Here is a 22,762-nt window from a genome sequence, read left to right on the forward strand (position 1 = left end):
TTTAATCATAATCTTAAATCACCTGACTGACTTCTTTAATTCAGGGTGTGCCCGGGAGCCCAGGAGGCCCAGGCAGCGATGGGAAACCAGGACCTCCAGTACGTACATTTAATTTGAAAATATCAGCTTACAAGCCCAGTGAAATACATAATGCATGCTTTGACCTTAAATATGTATATTGCATATTTTGATAAGATATTTATCAGACCTTTGTAATGCAAATCTTATCTCATTAGGGAAGTCAAGGAGAAAGTGGTCGACCAGGTCCTCCAGGCCCATCTGGTCCCCGAGGTCAGCCTGGTGTCATGGGTTTCCCTGGTCCTAAAGGAAATGATGTGAGTTCCTTCGTTAATTTTGTCAATAAATATTTATTGAGAAAGGGGCTTTTGCTTTCCCTATGGGAATACAGAGTTGGCCAAAACTTCATCTCCACTTAAATCCACAGAATATATGAAAATCTAAATAGCATGTAGGTAGGGAGCTAAATATTTTTTGCAGAGTTCTGGGGAAGATCAGCACAATTTATAGATACCAACTTCTAGAAAGTAGCTTTGTTTGTGGAAGAGTGTGTGTGTGTGTGTGTGTGTGTGTGTGTGTGTGTGTGTGTGTAGGAGGCAGATAGAAAATATGAGGGGACAATATGATTTGTGATTTCCTCTTGGTAATTAATAAATACTGGACACTTCTTCTTTAGGGTGCTCCTGGTAAGAATGGAGAACGAGGTGGCCCTGGAGGACCTGGTCCTCAGGTATGTAGCTTCCACCATCTTATTTCTAGCCTTGCTATGGATGCACTTATCTTCAAACTTAAGATTCCTCTCTGTTATCTTTGTTATCTCTACTTCTCTAATTGTTGTTTCATTTTAGGGTCCTGCTGGAAAGAATGGTGAAACTGGACCTCAGGGTCCCCCAGGACCGACTGTAAGTCTGTTCATATAAATGGAATTGGGATGGATGGGGGTGCAGAGGGTAGTCTCCCAGAATTACATAATCTCTGACAGTATATCACTGAAGTTCACCACAGCAGTTTTGAAACATGCCTATTTAGTTAGCTAGCAATGATGACTTTAAATAAAGTTTGTATTTTATATGTCTGCTTTGCATCACTCCCACAGTCCAGACTCTTTCTACCTTCACCATGTCATGACTTTTAAAATTCAGCAGTGGGCCTGCTGAAATGAAAACTGCATGGACTAAATACGAAAAGGAATTTTATAGTGGAGAATCTTATTATATTTTTCTGCCTAGGGGCCATCTGGTGATAAAGGAGAAGCAGGTTCCCCTGGGCCTCAGGGTTTACAAGTAAGAACTTGTTATTTAAATGTATATTGGATTCTTGTTTTCCCTTTGATGTCTTTATTTGTTGAGTAAAGTGTTCAAATTTGCTGTGATACTGATAGATTACAATTCATCTTAAACCTAATCTGTGGATCTGTCTTCCATCTTGAAATAAAATGGCCGGCAGTGTTAATAGATGGGCATATCTTTCATGTTTATTCCAGAATTATTGAATTCATAAGTTATTTTAAAAATTAATTAAACTCATTCTGCTTGTTTTCACTTATGTTTTCATCGGCATATAAATTCATAAAACTAGGTCCATCTTGCCATGCTCATCAATTCCTTTTTCTTTGCAGCAAATGAAAGGAAATGAATGTAGTTTGTAAGGCATAATTATCATGACTCTATCATTGGATTTTGGGTGGCACAGATTTTCTATTCCTAAAATGACCAGTAAATCCATTTTGTGAATAAGTTGTAGAAGCATGTTTGTCTTGAGAAGTTTTTCTGTAAGCCATGTTTGAAATGATTACCCCATGCAAACATGATTCTTTGTAGGGCTTGCCTGGTCCCGGTGGTCCTCCAGGAGAAAATGGGAAACCTGGTGAACCAGTAAGTTGCCTGTCTTTTTTCAAAACACATTAGCCAGAAGAATAAATAGCAATTATTCATCAATGATCAACACTTGTGTTTCCTCATGCCATTGTAGCTGAGTTTTAATGTTGAGTTTTGAAGTATTCATTATCAAAGCAAAGAAAGATTATTTAAATAATATTACATAAAGAGTTTGAATTTTGCCATAAAATAAAGGGAACTAAAGAAGAGTATATGGCTTCAAGATTTGACAAATTGTACAATGTGCAAACAAGTCAAATGTGTGTTTTGCTTGCATTTACTAACATCCATTCTGATATAGGCCTAATCATATAATTCCTGTCTTCTAGGGTCCAAAGGGTGATGTTGGTTCACCTGGAACTCCAGGAGGCAAGGTAAATTTTTCAATTTATTCTCTAATTTCTTCAGCATGTCTAGAAAAATTTATTGGTGATACATTTTTAGTTTATCAAACCAAAAATACTTTGTAGAAGAGAAATACTGCAAATGTTTGGTGAATACACTTCAGTATTTCAATGTGTTTCCAATGCATTAACTTGGCTTCATCTGGAAAATCCAATTATCTGACATTAATGAGAACCACAGAATCGACTGTGGGCCTGAAATTTCAAAAAAAGTAAATCATGCCAGGGTGTTAATTCTATACAGGAAAATGATTTTGCTAGAACTTTAAAAATTTGCCCTTGTGCATAAAATAATTATAAATGAGACAAAGGTAGTCCATACTCAGGCAGACTAGGTATCAGTTTCCTTGTTTAGACTTAACTCTTGTAAGTTTCCAGTTCCCGCTCAAAAAATCAGATGCTATAAAATTTTCCAAATTGTTCAAAATAAAAGTTGAGACCCCAGGGGCCCTCATAAAAATAATACAAATTGAGGTGTTTTTATGTTTTGTTTCATTTTGATTTAGCACTTTGGGTTTTCTAATATGAGTATTAATATTTAAAAAAAAATACAGGGTGATTCTGGTGCCCCCGGTGAACGTGGTCCTCCTGGAGTGGCAGGAATTCCAGGAGCTAGAGGTGGAGCCGGGCCCCCTGGTCCAGACGGAGGAAAGGTAACGCCACAGAATTCAATTCACCTGGGTTTTAGAAAATGCATTCCACTTCCTTCTTGTGATTTAATATTTCTCCCTTAATTTCAGGGTGCTCCTGGTCCCCCTGGGCCACCTGGTGCTGCTGGTGGTCCTGGTCTACAAGGGATGCCTGGAGAAAGGGGAGGTCCTGGAGGTCCAGGCCCAAAGGGTGATAAGGTACTTAATTATTAATAAAATTATAGGTTAAGGAAAGCAACCCTGATGGGAAGTAATATATTTTCAAAACTAATGTTATCATTTTATACTATGTAAAATGTGAGATATATTCCTAGAGCAACTATTTACCATTACATCTGATATACATACAGTAAATCTTGAGGGTTGCTCTACTTCTTGGCATATTTCCACTCAGGACACAGACAATCTAATTACCTTGGCTTTTATTTGACAGGGTGAAGCAGGCAGCTCAGGTGCTGATGGGGCTCCAGGAAAAGATGGCCCAAGGGTAAGTATCTGCACTTTCACATCAGGAAGAAAGAGACCTTATCTTTATGTGAAATGGAAGAGTCCATTACCTCAACTATTTTATCTTTATTTTAAAAACTCTTCATGATAAATTGGATCACAGTTTATCACCTGGGCATTAAGAAGACACAAATGTCTTGATTGTTAAAATGCTTGATTTATATCTATCACTACCTGATAGTTCAAGAGTGACCTATGAATGGAAAAACCTCAAAAGCATGATAAAGTTTACAAAATAATGTCGTAAGTCCAAGAAGATAAAACCCGCTCATTAGAAACCTTTTTGACTTTAAAAAACATTGCAAACCCGTGGTACATCCATACCTTGGAATACTACTAAGCAATAAAAAGAAATGAAATATTGATACATGCAACAACTTGTATGGACCTTCAGGAAATTATGCTGAGGGAAGAAAAGACAATCTCAAAAGAGTACATACTGCATGATTTCATTCATGTAACAGTCATGAAACAACAAAATTTTAGAGAAGTAGAACAGAGGAGTAGTTGCCAGGCTTTAGTTTAGGGGAGGGTTGGGTTGGTTATAAAGGAATGACATGAGAGAGTCTCATAGTGATGGTACAGTTGAGTATCTTGGTTATGCAAGGCTATACGTGTGATAGGGTTGTACAGAGCTACACACACACACACACACACACACAGGCAGATGAGTGCATGGGTAATTGGTGAAGTCTTATTCAAGCTCTATGGATGATACTAATATCACATTCTTGATTGTGATATTTTACTGTAGTTGTGTACGATATTAGCATTGGGGGAGGTTGGGGGAAGGATTCGCAGTTGTTTTTTTGCAACTTTCTGTGACTCTATAATTATTTCAAAATTTAAAAAGTAAAAACAAAACAAGAATATTATAATCAATTCTATTCACATTAGCATACATCTAGATAATGCTGTAGCAAACAAACATGATATTTAAGGCATTCCATAGATTGACTGTAATTGCCTTAGAGAGATTCATAAATATTGCACTTCTGACAGGCTAGATGAGTAAGTCATTATTCTAATTAAAACAGTAAAGATCTCTAACACTTCATTTATATAATAAGTGAACATCTAATAATACTTTGAGTAAATTAAGGAAACATTTTGAAGAATTATCAAGCAGTTGAGGAAGACAATGGAAAATTTTAAATTTTTAAAGATATTATTGTAATTTCTTATATTACATCTTCAATAGAAAGAAAAATAAATGAATAAATAAATAGCTGCAGAATCCTATTGTCCTTTAGGGTTTCCCTATAAAATCTTATGAAGCTCTATGGTATTTACACTCTGTGTGATGAGCGTATTATTCAAGCCATGAAAGAAATCATATTACCAAATTATTGAGATGACTGATCTATCTATACACTGTTTGATAAATATGAAAATGACACTTTTAGTCTTCAAATTTAAAAATATATTTCTAACTTTTTAGGGTCCTACTGGTCCCATTGGTCCCCCTGGGCCGGCTGGCCAGCCTGGAGATAAGGTAACAGTTTTTAGAAATGGAAAAAATGTCTTTGGCTTTTTGAATGCAGGAAAAGGGAGACATTGATTTTTTTCTCCCTCTCTTTTGTACAGGGTGAAGGTGGTGCTCCTGGACTTCCAGGTATAGCTGGACCTCGTGGTGGCCCTGTAAGTGTTAAAGATATTTTCAACATATTCTTTCTTCTCACACTGACAGCACTTCTTCCATTTCTATCTTTAGCAATTCTGCCTCAAGAGGTCTGGACCTTTAATTCATCACTGTCTTTAGGAAATATATGACATGCAAAGGAAGTTTAAATTTCTTATATCTAAGATTCACAAGAGGGAATTCAAATTGTGCCTTCTTTCCTAAATAAACTGGAAAAAAAATATTAGTTAGCTCTGCACATTTCCTGCCTAAAGGGAAAGATGAGATGATGTATTGGATGATGTGTGCTGCCTGTGGAAGACGTCTTCACTATGGCTGACAAGGGCTTTATCCCCTGCAGGGTGAGCGCGGTGAGCAGGGGCCTCCAGGACCTGCAGGCTTCCCGGGTGCTCCTGTAAGTATGAACATTTTTGAAACAGCATGTCACTCAGCCCGCAATCACTATCTTGCTAAAACACACACACAAAAAAAAACAAAACAAAAATGAAAAAACAAACCAGAAAACCAGAACCCTAAGTCCAGTTTGGTCTCTAGCTGAGCCTCAGCCACTCAGTTCCTGTGGGATTATTTTGCTTCTCTACCCATATTCTCCCTCCTTAAAAGATAAAGATAAAAACATCAAAAACCTACCTTTAGCCTGGGTGATGAGGGTGAAACAGCATCATAAAGTTATTCAGTTATAAGAACTTCAGCTAGTTAAAATTTGCTCTAAGCCCTATCTCTGCTAAATGAATTTCAAATGTGAAATCTTTGGAGAGAGGATCTCCCTTATGACAAATAATAAATATTTTCTGGTTCTTGAAAGTTTTCCTTTATCACAGAAACATTCTGATTGACTTTGTGTCACCATGTCTTCAGAGAGCCTTCTTTTCCTATTTTATTTCAACATCTATGCATGTGAAGAATTATATATTCTGAAGGAATACAAATGGTAAGCCAAGTGTATTGTAAAGGGTGTCAGCTCACGGTTGTTGCTTCTGAATGTAGGGACAGAATGGCGAGCCTGGTGCTAAAGGAGAAAGGGGCGCCCCGGGAGAGAGAGGTGAAGGCGGGCCTCCTGGACTTGCAGGGGCCCCTGGAGGTTCTGGGCCTGCTGTAAGTATTTCTGTCTCTCTCTTTCTAACACCCCACTCTCCTCCCCCACCACCCCCCAATCTTCAAATGGAAAGCACTTAGGTTAATAAATAATTTACAATTTCATACTGAGAGAGCTAGCCCTGGTGACAAGAGTGCAATCTTCATAGTAATGTAATTCTGAGTTTGAGCCTTGGTTCCAGCTGTCTAGATAAAACTTCATTCAAGTTATTTTCTCTCTTCATAGAATTACTGTTTTTCAAAGACTGAATGCAAGTCCCACATTTTGATTTTAGCGCTATTTTTATAGATCTACTATTTTAATTTTCCTCCATTCCATATAGGGTCCCCCTGGTCCCCAAGGCGTCAGAGGTGAACGTGGCAGTCCTGGTGGTCCTGTGAGTATTGATTCTCTTAATCTATTAAGGAAAATCATCAATTGATATGAATCCATATAAGATCTGCTTTAGAGGCACTAGAGGCCTTAAAAAGGTATAAAAATTGTAATCACTCATCCACATATATCTTAAATATAAATTCCAAGGGGGAAAACAAACCATAATGACCCCAAGGTAGAATGCAGATCTTACTACATTTCTTTTACTTTATGTACCTTTTATTTTAGTGGACAATTATTTATTCTACATTAACCTTTGAGATTCAAAAATATATATATTATCATTTCACAGGGTGCTGCTGGATTCCCTGGTGCTCGTGGTCTTCCTGGTCCTCCTGGTAATAATGTAAGTGCTTTCTAAAACCTTTTTTCATAATAAATTCCAGAAAGAGCATTCATACATGCACAGGATGAGAAACTTACAAAATACTATTTATATTTTTATTAAATTCCATATAAAACTATTTGAAAGCAGGTAAAAGAGGAAAGAAAAAGATTCATGTTTTCATCGTAAAATACTCAGATTTCAGCAATCCATTGTAGGGTAGCCCAGGACCCCCTGGCAGCAGTGGTAGTCCAGGCAAGGATGGGCCCGCAGGTCCTCCTGGTAGCAGTGGTGCTCCTGGCAGTCCTGGGGTGTCTGGACCGAAAGGTGATGCTGGCCAACCAGGTGAGAAGGGATCACCTGGCGCCCAGGGCCCTCCGGTGAGTGGTTGCAATGTTCTACTTTTCTTAAGTCATGAATTCAATAGAGCAAAATATAGTCGCATAAAGAAAAGCTAAGGCTGCATTATCTGTCACAACAGGGAGCTCCAGGCCCACTTGGACTTGCAGGGATTACTGGAGCACGGGGTCTTGCAGGACCACCAGGCATACCAGGTCCTAGAGGAAGCCCTGGCCCACAAGGCGTCAAGGTGAGTGCAGCCATCATTCACTGGATTCTTGTTTCCTTTGATAGCCTTCAGAGATCACTTAACCATATCAAGTATGTAATGAACAAGTCTTCCTGCAATAAATGCAAATTATCTAAAAGGTAACTTTTTTCTTCATAATTTCAGATTTTAGAAAATCATACCTGTTATTAAATGGTTCCAGAACACAAAAACAATATACATCATAGGCCAGCTTTGAACATAAACCCAAATTTGATATCACAGAAAAATATCTTGCCGTCTCAAACACCTCTATTAGGAAACTTGTGAACATTCTTCAGTTTGTTGACTGGCAGTCTCAAAGGAAGAAACAATGTTAGCTTATAAACCTATGCAAGTCTTTAATTGATGCTACCTACCCATCAGTTCAAGTCATTTTGCACTCCTGGTTTTCTTTCACTAATATGATTCTATCATTCTAGTATTTAGCATCCTAAATATCCATTTAGCAAATGGGGAAATAAAATTCCATTTTTATTATGGCTCACATTTTGACACTTTGAGCATGTGTTCCAATAAAATGTTATGTGATATCATAATGAAATTAAAATTTAGCATTTAAGTGTATTCAATTTATGTGAACATACCTAGTAGATCTGTTTCCTTCAGATGGCACCAAATGTTCAATGAAACCTAATTCTAATGGTTACCATAAACGTGTAGCTTCATGATAGCTCATCATTATAGAATTTTTTAGATTAGCCATGTTAATTTATACACTTACACATTTCATATTGGAATGTATTATGAATAAAATAATCACTGTAACTCACTCAACTTTGTGGTGTCCAGAGTCAGTGGGCAAGTTGGAAAGTATAAGTTTGCTTCCTCAAAGCTTATCTCCTATGGTGGGGATAGTTTTAGAAGTAAATTCAACAGAAATTGAATTAAACAAGATTTTCCCTGAAAATACCATATTAATTGATTTCTTAACTCAGAATGAAATGCATTTTATTCCTTTTTACACAGGGTGAAAGTGGGAGACCAGGATCTAGTGGTCAGAATGGAGAACGTGGTCCTCCTGGACCTCAGGGTCTTCCTGGTCTGGCTGGCACAGCTGGTGAACCTGGAAGAGATGTGAGTACCAGTTCTCAGGAAATGTGTGACCAGCCAGGTAGAATATGATAATTTATTTAAGCAAAGGCTAAATTGGACCTAAATTACTGAATATAAATTTTGCCACATGCCAAAGTTCTTCCTTCTCTATCTAACAGATATTCTTTCTATTACAACTTAGAACAGCCTTTAAGTTCCATGTTCATTCATATTTACCCAATTAATGATCATTATTAGAGAAGACTATGATCTCTAGCTAAATAAAGAAAACAGTTGTTGGGAGGAGCCCCAACATTCCTTCTGGATGAAAATGTTCTGCACATTTTCCATGATTAGTCTTTTCTTAAATTGTAAACTTATGTTATCAGCTTAGACTGCTTTTTTCAAACTTTTATATATTATCTTCCCTCAAAGAAGAGGGAATTTTTTCCTAATCACTTCTTCCCTTCTTATCCCATGAAATTTTTGTTTAACAGATATACTGCATAATGGTTTGGGTATTACAACCCTTTGAAGGTCCACATGCTATTGCAAAATCTAAGATTTTTCACGGCCCCCTCCCACCACCAAGAACCAATTTTCATCCCCTGGAGGATGATATTACCCCTATTGAGAATGCATGGCTTAGATGGTCTTTGGATGGTGTCAAAGAGTGTGATTTCTTTTCTCCTTGTTTCATCAGGGAAACCCCGGATCAGATGGTCTGCCAGGCCGAGATGGAGCCCCTGGTGGCAAGGTATAACAAACACTGATATAATAGGTTTGTGGAATTAAAACAATAGCTGCTCATCATCTTATTTTGAATCTGCAAATTTCCCACAGGGTGATCGTGGTGAAAATGGCTCTCCTGGTGCCGCTGGTGCTCCTGGTCATCCAGGCCCCCCTGGTCCTGTCGGTCCAGCTGGAAAGAGCGGCGATCGGGGAGAATCAGTGAGTGTTGATCAACACCGTCTCTCTTTACTTGTCTATTTTCCTCAATAAGGAGATTAGTAGTTAGAAGGTGAGAATGTCAGAGCTGTTAGCCAAAAGATATGCTATCGTTTGTTTACAGTTTTTATACAAGTCATTCCTTAAGCAACTGTGGTAATAAAGAATTTATCAGAAGTTTCTGGCAATAGTCAGGGAAGAATTCATTACTAAAATCTAAAACAGTATTAAGACTTGGACCACGTTTCTATGTACTGGATAAATGCAAGGCTGAATTAATAGGTCTCTTACTTGGCCTTTGGGTTTAGACCCCTATTAAAGATATAAAGAAGGAGAGGACTATGGAGGAGAAAATGATGCTAAATTCCAATAATAGTATGCATAGTATTATTCCATCACAAGGAAATTAACTTTCAAAAACAAAATGGTAGCAACAAACGATTCCAGCTGTATTTATTCCTTTTTTTTCATTTCAGGGCCCTGCTGGTCCTGCTGGGGCTCCAGGTCCTGCTGGTTCCCGAGGCCCTGCTGTAAGTTTTTTTGTTTTGGTTGCTTTTAACTTACTCTAAGATATAATAGGCTAGATCCTATTTTCTGAGATGTTGAGGAAAAGGGGATGGCAAAATACATAGCTATGTAACAGAATTATAAATCCTGACTTGCTATCTGTATCAAGGAAATTTTTAAGTTCTTTGGGGCTATGGGTATAAATATCACCTATTGGTGTTCCACGCAATTATCAGTCAAAAATCACAACCACCACAAAAACAATGTTTATTGTTCCATATCTGAAGTGTCTGATGATGGGGATTTCTAGCTAATAGAATGTCTTGAAATGGACATAATGGCTGTAAATGCTATTTTATTTGTCTATGTGTATGTTTGTATATGACACATTTGAAATGTGTTTCTAAAGGGTCCCCAAGGCCCACGTGGTGACAAAGGTGAAACGGGTGAACGAGGTTCTGCTGGCTTAAAAGGACATCGAGGATTCCCTGGTACTCCAGGTGCCCCAGGTTCTCCAGTAAGTGCACCCATCTTGTCATAAATTCCCCTTCAGTGTTTTTTTTTTTTTTTTTTTTTTTTATTAAATTCAGTTTTACTGAAATGCATTCACACACCATACAGTCATCCATGGTATACAATCCACTGTCCACAGTATGATAACATAGTTTTGCGTTTCATCACCACAATCTATCTCTGAACATTTTCCTTACATCAGAAAGAACCAGAACAAGAATAAAAAATAAAAGTGAAAAAAGAACACCCAAATCATCCCCCCATCCCACCCCATTTGTCCTTTAGTTTTTATCCCCATTTTTCTACTCATCCATATACTAGATAAAGGGGGTGTGATCCACAAGGTCTTCACAATCACACTGCCCTTCAGTGTGTTTTAACTGACGAGCTGGGCAATTAGATTTGCAGAACTTGTATATTACTTGGCTATTTTAGAGACTGACCATTGAAAAATTTTCTGTCTAAGTGAATATGCTAGAGAAGATGAGAAAGGAAATAGACTGCTTATTTGAAGTGGTATGAGACAAAGGGACATTAAAGAGGGAACCATATTTCATCATGATTCCCATATTTCTTGATGTGATCTTGAATGTATAGTTTCCTAAACCTGTTTAAAGTCTTCATTCATATTCACTCTTCCTTTCCTTCTAGGGTCCTGCTGGTCACCAAGGTGCAATTGGTAGTCCAGGACCTGCAGGCCCCAGAGTAAGTACCACAGAAAGATGTTAGAAGGTTCACATTTTAAAATGTTTGCACTGCAGGAAGATACTGTAGCATTGTGATGTAATGATCATTCCTTAGGGAGCTGTTGGACCCAGTGGACCCCCTGGCAAAGACGGGACAAGTGGACATCCAGGTCCCATTGGACCACCAGGACCTCGAGGCAACAGGGGTGAAAGAGGGTCGGAGGTAAGACATTGTTTAAAAATATGTGTATTTAATTTGCTGTAATCTTCAAATTTTCAGAAATACTGAGCAGTATTTTTAAACTGAGACAGTAAAATAAACAATGCAGACACCAACTTGATTTAGAAAATGAATAATGACCACTTTGAGTTTTTTCCACCACACTATAACAGGCAGGAAAAAATTTTTTTAAAGTCTGATCAGGTAACTGTAATATCAGAATAGTGACGTATGCCCAGTTAACCAAAAGAACCATTCCAGTGTGGATTTCACAATAGAAGCAGTTTAAAGCTGAAATGATAATCATAGCAGTTTGCATTCGTGTAGTGCATATATTTTACTTCTCAAATAGCTTCTGTGATTCCTATTTTCCTACTGACACTATCATTCCTAATACCTTTCTACCCCACACTTTGGGGTAAATGGAAAAAAACAGTGATCATTCCCACAAGTTACACATGTGGCAATTGAAACACAAATAAGCTAAGTGACCATCCCAAAGGTGCAATTTAATGACAACTCTGGGATCAGAATCTAGATTCCCTGCTCTTACCCCCTCTGTCATTAGAATTGTGCTTTATGTGCTGTTTGCTACATCATTTATACAAAAGGAAAACATGATAGAGTAGAATTTATGGTCTAACACCTGTGCTTCATACATACGACAACACTATAAATTTCTTGGTAATGAATCATAGTTATTTTAAATTGATTGTCATTTGATCACAAAACAACCCAAACAAACCTTTATTAAAATCATTATGATGATGCAGCATATTAATTGCTTTTAATGCATTTGTGTGGAACTTATCCGTTCCGTGGAGCCTAAACAAGTACACCCCAATGAGGTCTGTTTTTACTTCTCCTAGGGCTCCCCGGGTCACCCCGGGCAACCAGGCCCCCCTGGGCCCCCCGGTGCCCCTGGCCCTTGCTGTGGCGGGGCCGCCGCTGCCATCGCTGGGATTGGAGGTGAAAAATCTGGTGGATTTGCCCCATATTATGGAGACGAACCAATGGATTTCAGAATCAACACTGAAGAGATTATGTCTTCACTCAAATCTGTTAATGGACAAATAGAAAGCCTCATTAGTCCCGATGGTTCTCGTAAAAACCCCGCCCGGAACTGCCGAGATCTGAAATTCTGTCATCCTGAACTCATGAGTGGTATGTGGGGGAGTGTCACACTCGAGGCAGCAGGATTACAGAGAACGCTACTTATATTATAATTGGGGGAAAAGTAAACTTTTACTGTGAATCGGAAATATTTTAAAGCAGAAATAATACTTGAGGGATGTTAGCTGAATTGAAAGTGCTTGTATTGTAAGAAAACGTAAACTTTGTAGGCACGCTTAAAATATAAAATGATTAAATTACAATATTGCAAACGCAGGAAAATTGAGAGTTTAGCAGAATTGTAATATGCTCATAGTTTTGTATGATTCTGAAGATAATCACAAAATTATATGAGTGATAAAATAGCCCAAAGTAACATATTCTCAGGATCAAATATCCATAATTTGATGCAAACATAATTTGCAAATTAATGTTAAAAAAAGTAATTATTAAATTTTTCAAATTAAGAAACAATTAAATGAAACATTCCAGAATATTGTATAGAATTGTTTAGATTATTGTAAATAGTCTAAGATTTAGCATATAGTGGGCTAATTTTTTCTGAAAGGCAAAATTATTGCAAGCTGTTAAATGTCTTGGCATGGAACATTGCCTTTCCTAGGAGTCATTTCTGGAAATCATTTAAAACAGAGACAACCATCAATCTTGGGGACTTTAGGTTTAGATCTATAGTATTGAATCTGGATTAGAGAATCAGCTTACATTATTAAACAAAATCACATTAAATAGCTAGTCATCCTAAACAAAATGGGAGAGATTTCAGCAAATGCAATATACCAATCAAAATGCTTTGGCTTAGTATATCTTTATTATTCAATAGCAACATGTTACTTTTTATTTCAGTGTTTTCCAATTGTTACAGCTAGCTCTTTTACCTTACCAGTATGAATCTATTTCTCTATAATAGTATACCATAAAATACAAACATATAAAATACAAATACATTAGCAGTCAACATTATGACTGCTTTACCAGGTAAACAAACAAAATAATTATGAGCCAAATGCCATTACTAGATTTTATAACCAATTCCCATTGTCTTTTTTTATGAATATTCAGGAGAATATTGGGTTGATCCTAACCAGGGTTGCAAGATGGATGCTATCAAAGTATTCTGTAAAATGGAAACTGGAGAAACATGCATAAAAGCCAATCCTATGAGTATTCCACGTAAGAACTGGTGGACAGATTCTGGTGCTGAGAAGAAGCACGTTTGGTTTGGAGAGACCATGAGTGGTGGTTTTCAGGTGAGAAAGAATCTACCATTTTTAACTAAGTCATCCCTACTTACTGACTTCCTTCATTCCTACAATTTGCTTTTTACAAAACACAATTAATAAGTAGAAGAATGTGAATGATTATATATATTCCAGTGACTATACTTTTATAACTCTATAACATGCCTGTCAATAAAAGCTAAACTAGATTGAACTAATATTTGTAGTCAAACAATTTTCTTTCAATCCTTAAGACATTTTTACTCAATTATATGCTTGACTTGGCAATAAAATATATTAATGTCCAAAATATTCTTATATAAAATAGATAAATAATATATATTAAAATGACCATACTAATACTACATGAACCCCTCACATACATTTGAAACTCAAATGTTTGATCAGTTTTATCTGTTCCCTATCACAGTTCAGCTACGGCAATCCTGATCTTCCTGAAGACGTCCTTGATGTCCAGCTGGCATTCCTCCGACTTCTTTCCAGCCGGGCCTCCCAGAATATCACATACCATTGCAAGAATAGCATTGCATACATGGATCAGGCCAGTGGGAATGTAAAGAAAGCCCTGAAGATGTTGGGGTCAAATGAAGGAGAATTCAAGGCTGAAGGAGGTAGCAAATTCACATACACAGTTCTGGAGGATGGTTGCACTGTAAGTAAAAACATTTTAATAAACATAGTTCATAATGAGCTCAGCATTTCTAGTTGAACCATGCTAACTGTCTTGAAAGAAGAATAAAATTAATCAGGGTAAATAAAAGATGGTGTTTGGTGTGAGGTATGTAGAATCTACTCATTAATTGCAGGGATTGTCAAATACCACAAAAATTGAACAAGAGATCTTAAACTTTTATGACAAATCCTTTGAGAATTGGATGAAAGCTATGTATAACTTTTTTAGAAAAAGAAAACAAACATACACAGATATAAGTAAAATTTTTAGGAGCTTAAGGACCCCTTCTGAACTATCTTTGAAGCCCCTAGATGTCTTTGGATTCCTTGTTAATGAATTCTAGTATTTACCAAGGGTTAAGCTTTCTTCCATTTTATTAAACTGCTTGCTTACCTGCCTAAGGAGACTTCAAAATATAGGAGACATAAATAAAGGTGAGAAGCAGTAGTGCATTTGAGGAATAATTCATTTTCAGGATAAAAGATTCTTCTGCATATGACCTCTTGTCTCTGTATGAGTAAAAGATGGTGGGTGTAGAGTAGGAGGATGAAATATAAAAGGTAGTGTTGTATGCTTAATAACAAAGTCTGTTGCTTAATAAAGAAGGTATACTCTTTTAAAGAAAATATATTTTAAGTTGTAATAGAGAAGTTCTTGAAAATTATGTCAAAGAAAGCATTTAAATAAATGATTTTATTGTGCTCAAGTTCTTAAGATTTGATTTTGATTATTCATAATAGCACTCTACTGAAATCATCCTGATGTATTTTCTGATTGAGTATGTATCACCGTCATCCATTTGAATGTACCTATAGATGAAAACCAATTGAAATTAAACCTATTTAAATATAACTCCACAATATATATTTTATCAGATAATCTGGATCGTTACTATACATTTTGCATACAATTGGTCATACAGACTCAATCTAAAATTTTTTTTTATTTTAAAAGTTAACTTGAAATCTACCGTGTCATTTATGAACAGAGGAGAAATCATTTCTAATATTAGCGAAACAACTATATATATAATATTAATAAACCAACTACAAACCTAGTAATAATGACCAGAATCAAGCTTCCCGAAAATGGACTAGCCCATGGTGATATCCCTACTGGGTTTCCCCGTATGTCCCACAAGACCTTTTGATTAAGAGCATGGTTTATCATTTGGCAGAATTACAACTTTAAAGTGCAATAGTTCTCATATGTATTGGAAATAATATGGCATACTTGCAACTCCCCTAGAGCAACAAGTCTTTTTACTTCGTCAGTCAGAGGAACTAAGTTAATTGTAATGTGATAATCACTTACATTTTTTTTTTTCTTTTTTTTATTTTACAGAAACACACTGGGAAATGGGACAAAACAGTCTTTGAATACCAAACACACAAGGCTGTGAGACTACCTATTATAGATATTGCACCCTATGATATCGGTGGCCCTGATCAAGAATTTGGTGTGGACATTGGCCCTGTTTGCTTTTTATAAACCAAACTCTATCTGAAACCCCAGCAAAAATTTCCACACTCCATATGTGTTCCTTTTGTTCTAATCTTGTCAACCAGTACAAGTGACCAACTAAATTCCAGTTATTTATTTCCAAAATTTTTGGAAAAAGTATAATTTGACAAAACAAGGAAACCTTTTTTGTTGTTACACCAAATGCAATTCAAGTGCTTTTTGTTCTATTTTTTTACCAACTCCAACTTCAAAATGTCTCAATGGTGCTATAATAAATAAACTTCAACACTCTTACAATAACACTGTGTTACATTCTTTGAATCCTAGCCCATCTGCAGAGCAATGACTATGCTCACCATTAAAAGATAACTTTTCTTTCTGAAATAGCCAAACATGAAATCAGAAAAGACCTCCCTGTTTGAACTACCTCAACCTGGTCAGAAACACAGATGAATTCTCTGAGTACCAGAAGATCAAAAATTTGTATTAATTGGAAAAACTTATTAATTTCATTGATTAATTTCCTAAAGTATTGGTAGAAAAAAGTAGAGGGTAGTGCAAGAATTTAAAGAAATATTTGAAAAGTCACAACTATTTTAATTTTAGATAGCTTTAAAGGTACTTCTCTCTTTTCTTGTCATTGCTGGTCAAGATTACCAATATTTGGGAAGGCTTTAAAGACACATGTTATGGTGCTAATGTATTTTCACTTTTAAAACTCTAGTTCAGAATCATTGATGTACATTCAAAATATAAATATACAAACATCTGTACTTATTTGTACAGATGATCTTTAAAAAGATTTATTGGCGTGCCACTTCAAGGGACTCTTCCTTCATCTGTAAAAGTCAATGACAACAAAAGAAGCAAATTATGGGGATGCTTTTGTCATAATAACACAAAGAATGTGTTGAAATTTAACTTTGTAAGCTTGTATATGGTTGTTGATCTTTTTCCTTACAGACACCCATAATAAAATATCATAATTAAACATTCCTGTTTTTTTGTCACTTTTCATAGATTTAACAAATGCATGTCTCCACTCAAGAACTCTTGATTTCTTGACAAGCATATTGAATTCTAAGTCTCTTGCTTAATGAATGGCTTTAGAGAACATGTGATAATATAACTCATGCTCAGAACAGAGATAATGCTTAGCAGGGAATCCTGGAGATTTTAAATCATATTTAGGGGAACACCTGGGGCATATTGGAAAACAGAGTATTCTGTTTGAAAGAGTCAGTCCCTGGAATTGATAACGTAGTAAATTAGGGTGTCCTTAAAGTGGGAGTAATCAGGGAGGGCAATGCTGGTAATTTACCAGGAAGTAAGCAGATTCTGGCAAAACAAATGTCAACATTAAGAATAGTTATAAGTTTAGGGTTATTCTGCCATCTGCACACTCCATCTCACCACGCCTACGCCAGCCCTTTCTCCACCATCAAGTTCTTAATCTTTGAGTTACTATAAATAAAAATAGCACATGACTATTTACTCACTCTATATGGTTAATAAAAAATAATGTCAAAAATTTAAATTGCATTAGTCGAATATCAAGAATCTTAGTTTGCTTATTCTCCAATCCAGAGGCAATCAAATGATAAGAGTTTCTGGAACTCGTATTCCAGAAATATTTTATGCATATATATACAGATGGAGAAAGGGAGAGAGAGAGAGGGAGAGGGAGCCAATAGTATGGATAAAAAAATTAGATGACTATGATTTTTATTTTAGACCAAGAATAGCATATGAAACACAATATTCTGCCACCTGTACTTTTAATCTAATATATTGAGCAGAGTAGTTTACCTCACTATACATAGCTCTAACTCATGTGTCTTTGCTGTTTAATATTCAAATTAATGAATAAACTAGAGTTAAAAGTATTCATTTTTTAATTTATTTTGATCCCAGTATCTAAGACCCTATTTATTTCAGGGAATTCCCAATCAAATGAGTCTTGGTTGAGGTTAGAAGCCACAACAGTCAGATACTTGCTTTCCCAACCTCCCTTATAGTTAGGGTTTAGGTGAGTGACCTAAGCTTGGCAAATTAGAAACATGTGCCTGAAACTTTCAATGTGTAGTAAGTTGCATTAGTTTCTTATTGCCACTATAACAAGTACCACAAACTTAATAACTTAAAACAACACAAATTTATTGCCTTAACTTCCTGGAGGTCAGAAATCTGAAGTGGGTGTACTAGCTAAAATAAAGGTGACAGCAGGGTTGCATTCCCTTTTATAGGCTCTAGGGAAACTATTTCCTTGCATTTTCCAGCTTCTAAAGGTTTCTTGCATTCCGTGGCTCATGGTCTCCTTCCATCTTCAAATCCAGCAACAATTTAGCCAAGTCTTTCCCATATTACATCACTCTGATACTGATTCTCTTGCTTCCCTCTTTCATTTACAAGGACATTTGTGAATCCAGTGGGCCTACCTGGGTAATCCAGGATAACCCCCCAACTCAAGATCAGCTGTTTAGCAACCTTTACTTCATCTGCAACCTTAATTCACTCTTGCCATGTAACATAACGTATTCACAGATCCTGGGGTTTAAGATGCGGACTACATGGGGAGCCATTTTTCTGCCTACCACAATTGTGAGTCAAAGAAGCAAGGAGAATAGAGAATATATTTGGGTGGTGGTCACAAGCTTCAGTAGGGGCAGCGATAGCCAGATTTCAAAAGAAGCCAGACCAGTAGTGTCAGAAATGGCACCCAGTGCACAGAGTTTGTGATGGCTTTACCTGGCTGCTTCTGGAGTATGATTTTGTCAATTATTCTCTTTGTTTCTGTTCATTTTATGAACTTGGATTCTATAGCTTTCTCTGCATTTCTCTGAACTTCAGACAAAATCCATAAATTACATTTCTACTTATCTTAGCCAAGCTGGTTTTGGTTGTTTGCAACAAAGAATATGCCAGCCATTGGTATCAGTTGGTGGTATCGGCAGCATAAACACGGAAAATGGAAAGACTCTGGGATCAACTGTTTTTACAGGTTAGGGTTAAAAGTAGGTAAATCCAGTTTATATACTTTGGAAGTCCATGGAAAACAGTGACCTGTGATCACCTGGAATAGGATTTATCATCTATGATCATCTGCAATGATTTGCTCTTTGAAGTCAAGGTTAAAGAAGATGGGTAGCCTCTGCTACACAACGGTATATTTCAAATCTCATGAGAAACTCCAGGACTACATGGGGTATGGATGCTTCTACTGGGGATGGACAAAAAGAAGATGATAGGCTTAAGTCCCTAACTTCTTGGTTCAAGACACAGAGGAAAGCTATTGCCCTTCTCTGACTATGCCAAAATAAACAGAAAAAGATGGAAAAAATATATATTCAAAAAACCTCATCTCTTTTTGCCACAGTTTTGAGATAGCCAAAAAATGGAATATAACTCAATTCTTAAGACAACCAAATCTTGGTGCTTTGGGGCAAGTATCCTGCTACAACATATCAACTAATTTTTGTTTATTGAGCACCCACCTTAGGCCAAACACTGTTCTAATCACCTTAAACTTATTAATTCATTTATTACCTACTTCAGTACTATCAGGTACTGTTAACTTCACTGTACCAAAACAAGAAAATGAGGTATAAAAGGTTAGGTAAATTGCCCAAAGTAACCTGGCTAGGTGGGAGCTCAGATTTGAACCCAAACAATCTGATTTTAGAGTAAATCTTTTAAACCTTAACAATAAACTGTCTAAAATATTTAAACATTTAAAATGTTTCTCCAAAAAAAACCTTAATTACTATGCTAATAATGCGCTGTTGAAATGAAAAATTCAGGAAAAATCCAGAATGCTTCTGTTAACTTGAATTGGGAGTTTGATTACTATTTTCCAAGGTGATCGTAACTAATTTATATACCATAATTCAGATAAACATGTATTTATTAACTGACATTTAGTGAAGTGTGTCATTGTGTCAAGCCCAGAAGTAACATCGTATCCTAACGTGTTTTCCTCCCATTTCTAGGCCATTGCTTTTCTGTCTCTGTCATCTTCTTCTACCCAGTCATTAAAGTATCATTAATCACTCTAATATCTCTCCTTGACAATTTCATCTATTTCCTCAACTCCAGTCATCATTTAAACTGAAAATGACTCACAGATTTACACTGATATTTTGTGTAACTAATGACCCATATACTCTATGGCCTAATTGAGAGCTACACCAATAGTTTTCAAATAACTTTCATGAAGCAAAAAAAAAAAAAAAAAAAAAAAAAAAGTGGCTGCCTTGGAGACAATCATTCCAGGCAGAGGGAAGAGCATTTGCAAAGGCTCTGAGGCCAGGAATGTTCTTGGGGTGTGCAAGGATAGAAGGCAGCATGGTTAGAGCAGAGTTAGCATATGGAAGAGTGGTACAAAAGAAATCCTGAGAATAGAGAAGCAGAAAGACCATGTGGAGTCTTAAAGGAAGGGTGACCATGTGTCTGGGTTTTCCTGGAAAAGTATCAGTCAGTTTATGTCTGTTTTCCTGGTTGTCTCATAAGAGTTATCATATTAACACTCTCAGAAGTGTTCTGACTTGGATAATACCATATGGCCACATTACTTTTATTAGGCCACTGTGAGGACTTTGGCTGATAGACTCAGTGAGATGGAAAGTCATTGAGCCAATGAATGGCATGATCTGGCTTATAGATTTAGAGTATGGTTGTGGCTGTTCTTTTGAGATCATAGTGGGTTAGGTGCAGAATCAATAAAAATAGTTAGGAGTTCATTGCAATAATTTGGGTAGGTAGCTTCCCCCAGGATGATAACACTGAAGTGATGAAAATAATCAGGTTCTGGATATATACTGAAGATAGAGCCAATGGGAATTGCTAACAAATCAGATATGTGGTCTAAAGGAAGAGAGATGTCAAGCATGAATGCAAAACTTTTGGCCTGAGTAACTGTAACATTAGAATTGGCAGTAATTGAGATGGAGAAGATCTGAGGGGCTCAAGAGTTCAGATTTGTACATGCTACATTTTGTATGCCTACTACTCAGCTAAGTAGTTTTACAGGGTTGTCAGTTATATATAAGTCTGGAGGTCAGAGGAGAGGCCCAGTCTAGAGAAATAAATTTAGGATATTCAGCATATCCATGAAAGGGGATAAGAACATCAAATGATTAAATATAGAAAGAGAAGAGTTACAAGGACTGAACCCTGGGGTACGTCAATATTTACAAGTCTATGCATCAGAGAAATAGGGAAAAAGCTGGTAAGGGGACAAAGGAGAAATGAAAGGAAACCAGGAAGGTGTAGTGACCTAGAAACCAAGAGGAAAAAAAAAGTTTGTTGTTTAAAATTAGAATTATAGCATATTAAGAGTATAAGTAACCTTAGATCTAATCTTTCCAAGGTCACTAGTTTTAAGTGAGGTCAAGTGAGGTTATATCAATTTTCCTATGCCCTAAAGATGCCAAATAGTGATGTAGTGAAATTCTCTAATTCATAGTCATTTTCTTTTTGTTATCTCTACCTTGTTAGAGGATTGGATACAATTCCCTTCATCCTAACACTGGCACTATAACAAAACAATTTCACTTTCTTGTTTGGAAGAAAATTTTATTTTATAAGTTTTGAGGATAAAAGTTATACAATCATTATAGAATATTTTAAAAATACATAAAAGTAAGTATAAAAATTGATTACTCATGTCCCACATTGGTGTACATTTTCTTAAATTCTTCAATGTGTATTTAAACATTATTGTGACAATATTACAAATGCAGTTTTCTATGTTGCTTATTTCATTTAACACAATACCATTTTTCCGTGAACAAACATTTTTTGATGGTAGTAATAATGATGAGAAATATACAGGCAACTGTTTACAAGAATAATGGCTCTAGATCTCATCAAAGAGAACTTACTTTTATCTATTGTCCATTAAAATTGTATTTGCCCATGTTCTATTGTACAGGAATGTGCCTATTTTTAAAAGTGAGTCAGAAACCATGAAAAAAATGTTTTCTTTCAGATATAGCTCCCCATGGAGTCATAATTCACTGTGAGCTTGATTTAATGTTGGTGAAAAACATCGTGTATGACAGGGCACATAAGAGATCTCTTCCCAAATCTCCATGTTCCTCTTCTCCTACCCCTAAGGTTTATAGAAAACTTATGAAGAATAATGTAGTAAGTCAGTGATATACAGAAAAAAAAGACTACCGTTTGTGCCAATATTTTTTAAAACAAATTCTTCTGATGATAATTTTGCACCTTACTTTTTCTTCTCATCTCTTTAATCTTCTTCAAAGTATATTTCCTTTTAAAACACCTGTTTTCACTAAGAAAATAAACAATCACTTGGGAACATTTTAACAGAATTCAGATCTCCCCTGTGGTCAATAAAATTTAGAAATGGGAACTGGTATATTTCATATCAGTTTAATGATGATGGGAAGCAATGACATGCTTGTTGCAATCTTGAAAATGAGGTACTCCATAATTAAATAAGTGGGAAGAGAATAAAAAAAGATTTAAGCTCTGTCTTAGGTTGAGTTCTCTGGAAACAGACCATGATGGTAATGTGTGCAGAGGTTTATTGGGAAGTAATCTTGGGAGACGTACCTGTTAGGAAATGTGAAAGGCATGTTTGGACTGAGCAAGAAACTGATCCCACATGCAATTGACACTGAGGCTCTAAACCTTAGATCACCCCTCAGAATCGTTACAGTTCATAGCAAGAAGTATGTATGTTTCTATCCTTGAATCAACCAGCAGCCGTTGACCACTGGCTAGAATCTGGAAGGAAGAGGGTTATCTTCAATAAGGCAATCTCAATGACTGAGAACAATGCTCAATGAAGGGCACAACTGTGAGCCCTCAGTA

The 22,762-nt window shown here is 36.3% G+C and overlaps 1 protein-coding gene across 1 annotated transcript in view; it reads left to right on the plus strand.

Moving 5' to 3' along the window:
* COL3A1 (collagen type III alpha 1 chain) overlaps positions 1-16,912 on the plus strand; it is a 40,733-nt gene extending 23,821 nt beyond the window's left edge. The window contains exons 23-51 of the mRNA XM_037850028.1: positions 45-98; positions 237-335; positions 695-748; positions 867-920; positions 1,248-1,301; positions 1,839-1,892; positions 2,225-2,269; positions 2,854-2,952; positions 3,040-3,147; positions 3,383-3,436; positions 4,898-4,951; positions 5,044-5,097; positions 5,439-5,492; positions 6,086-6,193; positions 6,517-6,570; positions 6,862-6,915; positions 7,113-7,274; positions 7,376-7,483; positions 8,471-8,578; positions 9,240-9,293; positions 9,380-9,487; positions 9,961-10,014; positions 10,401-10,508; positions 11,156-11,209; positions 11,306-11,413; positions 12,280-12,574; positions 13,604-13,791; positions 14,192-14,434; positions 15,800-16,912. Of these exons, the coding sequence (XP_037705956.1) occupies positions 45-98; positions 237-335; positions 695-748; positions 867-920; positions 1,248-1,301; positions 1,839-1,892; positions 2,225-2,269; positions 2,854-2,952; positions 3,040-3,147; positions 3,383-3,436; positions 4,898-4,951; positions 5,044-5,097; positions 5,439-5,492; positions 6,086-6,193; positions 6,517-6,570; positions 6,862-6,915; positions 7,113-7,274; positions 7,376-7,483; positions 8,471-8,578; positions 9,240-9,293; positions 9,380-9,487; positions 9,961-10,014; positions 10,401-10,508; positions 11,156-11,209; positions 11,306-11,413; positions 12,280-12,574; positions 13,604-13,791; positions 14,192-14,434; positions 15,800-15,946 (2,790 nt within the window). The 3' untranslated portion in view covers positions 15,947-16,912. The remainder of the gene's footprint in view (positions 1-44; positions 99-236; positions 336-694; positions 749-866; positions 921-1,247; positions 1,302-1,838; positions 1,893-2,224; positions 2,270-2,853; positions 2,953-3,039; positions 3,148-3,382; positions 3,437-4,897; positions 4,952-5,043; positions 5,098-5,438; positions 5,493-6,085; positions 6,194-6,516; positions 6,571-6,861; positions 6,916-7,112; positions 7,275-7,375; positions 7,484-8,470; positions 8,579-9,239; positions 9,294-9,379; positions 9,488-9,960; positions 10,015-10,400; positions 10,509-11,155; positions 11,210-11,305; positions 11,414-12,279; positions 12,575-13,603; positions 13,792-14,191; positions 14,435-15,799) is intronic.
* Positions 16,913-22,762: the final 5,850 nt, after the last annotated feature.

The sequence above is a fragment of the Choloepus didactylus genome, chromosome 9 (assembly GCF_015220235.1).
Source record: "Choloepus didactylus isolate mChoDid1 chromosome 9, mChoDid1.pri, whole genome shotgun sequence".
Classification (NCBI taxonomy): Eukaryota; Metazoa; Chordata; class Mammalia; order Pilosa; family Megalonychidae; genus Choloepus; species Choloepus didactylus.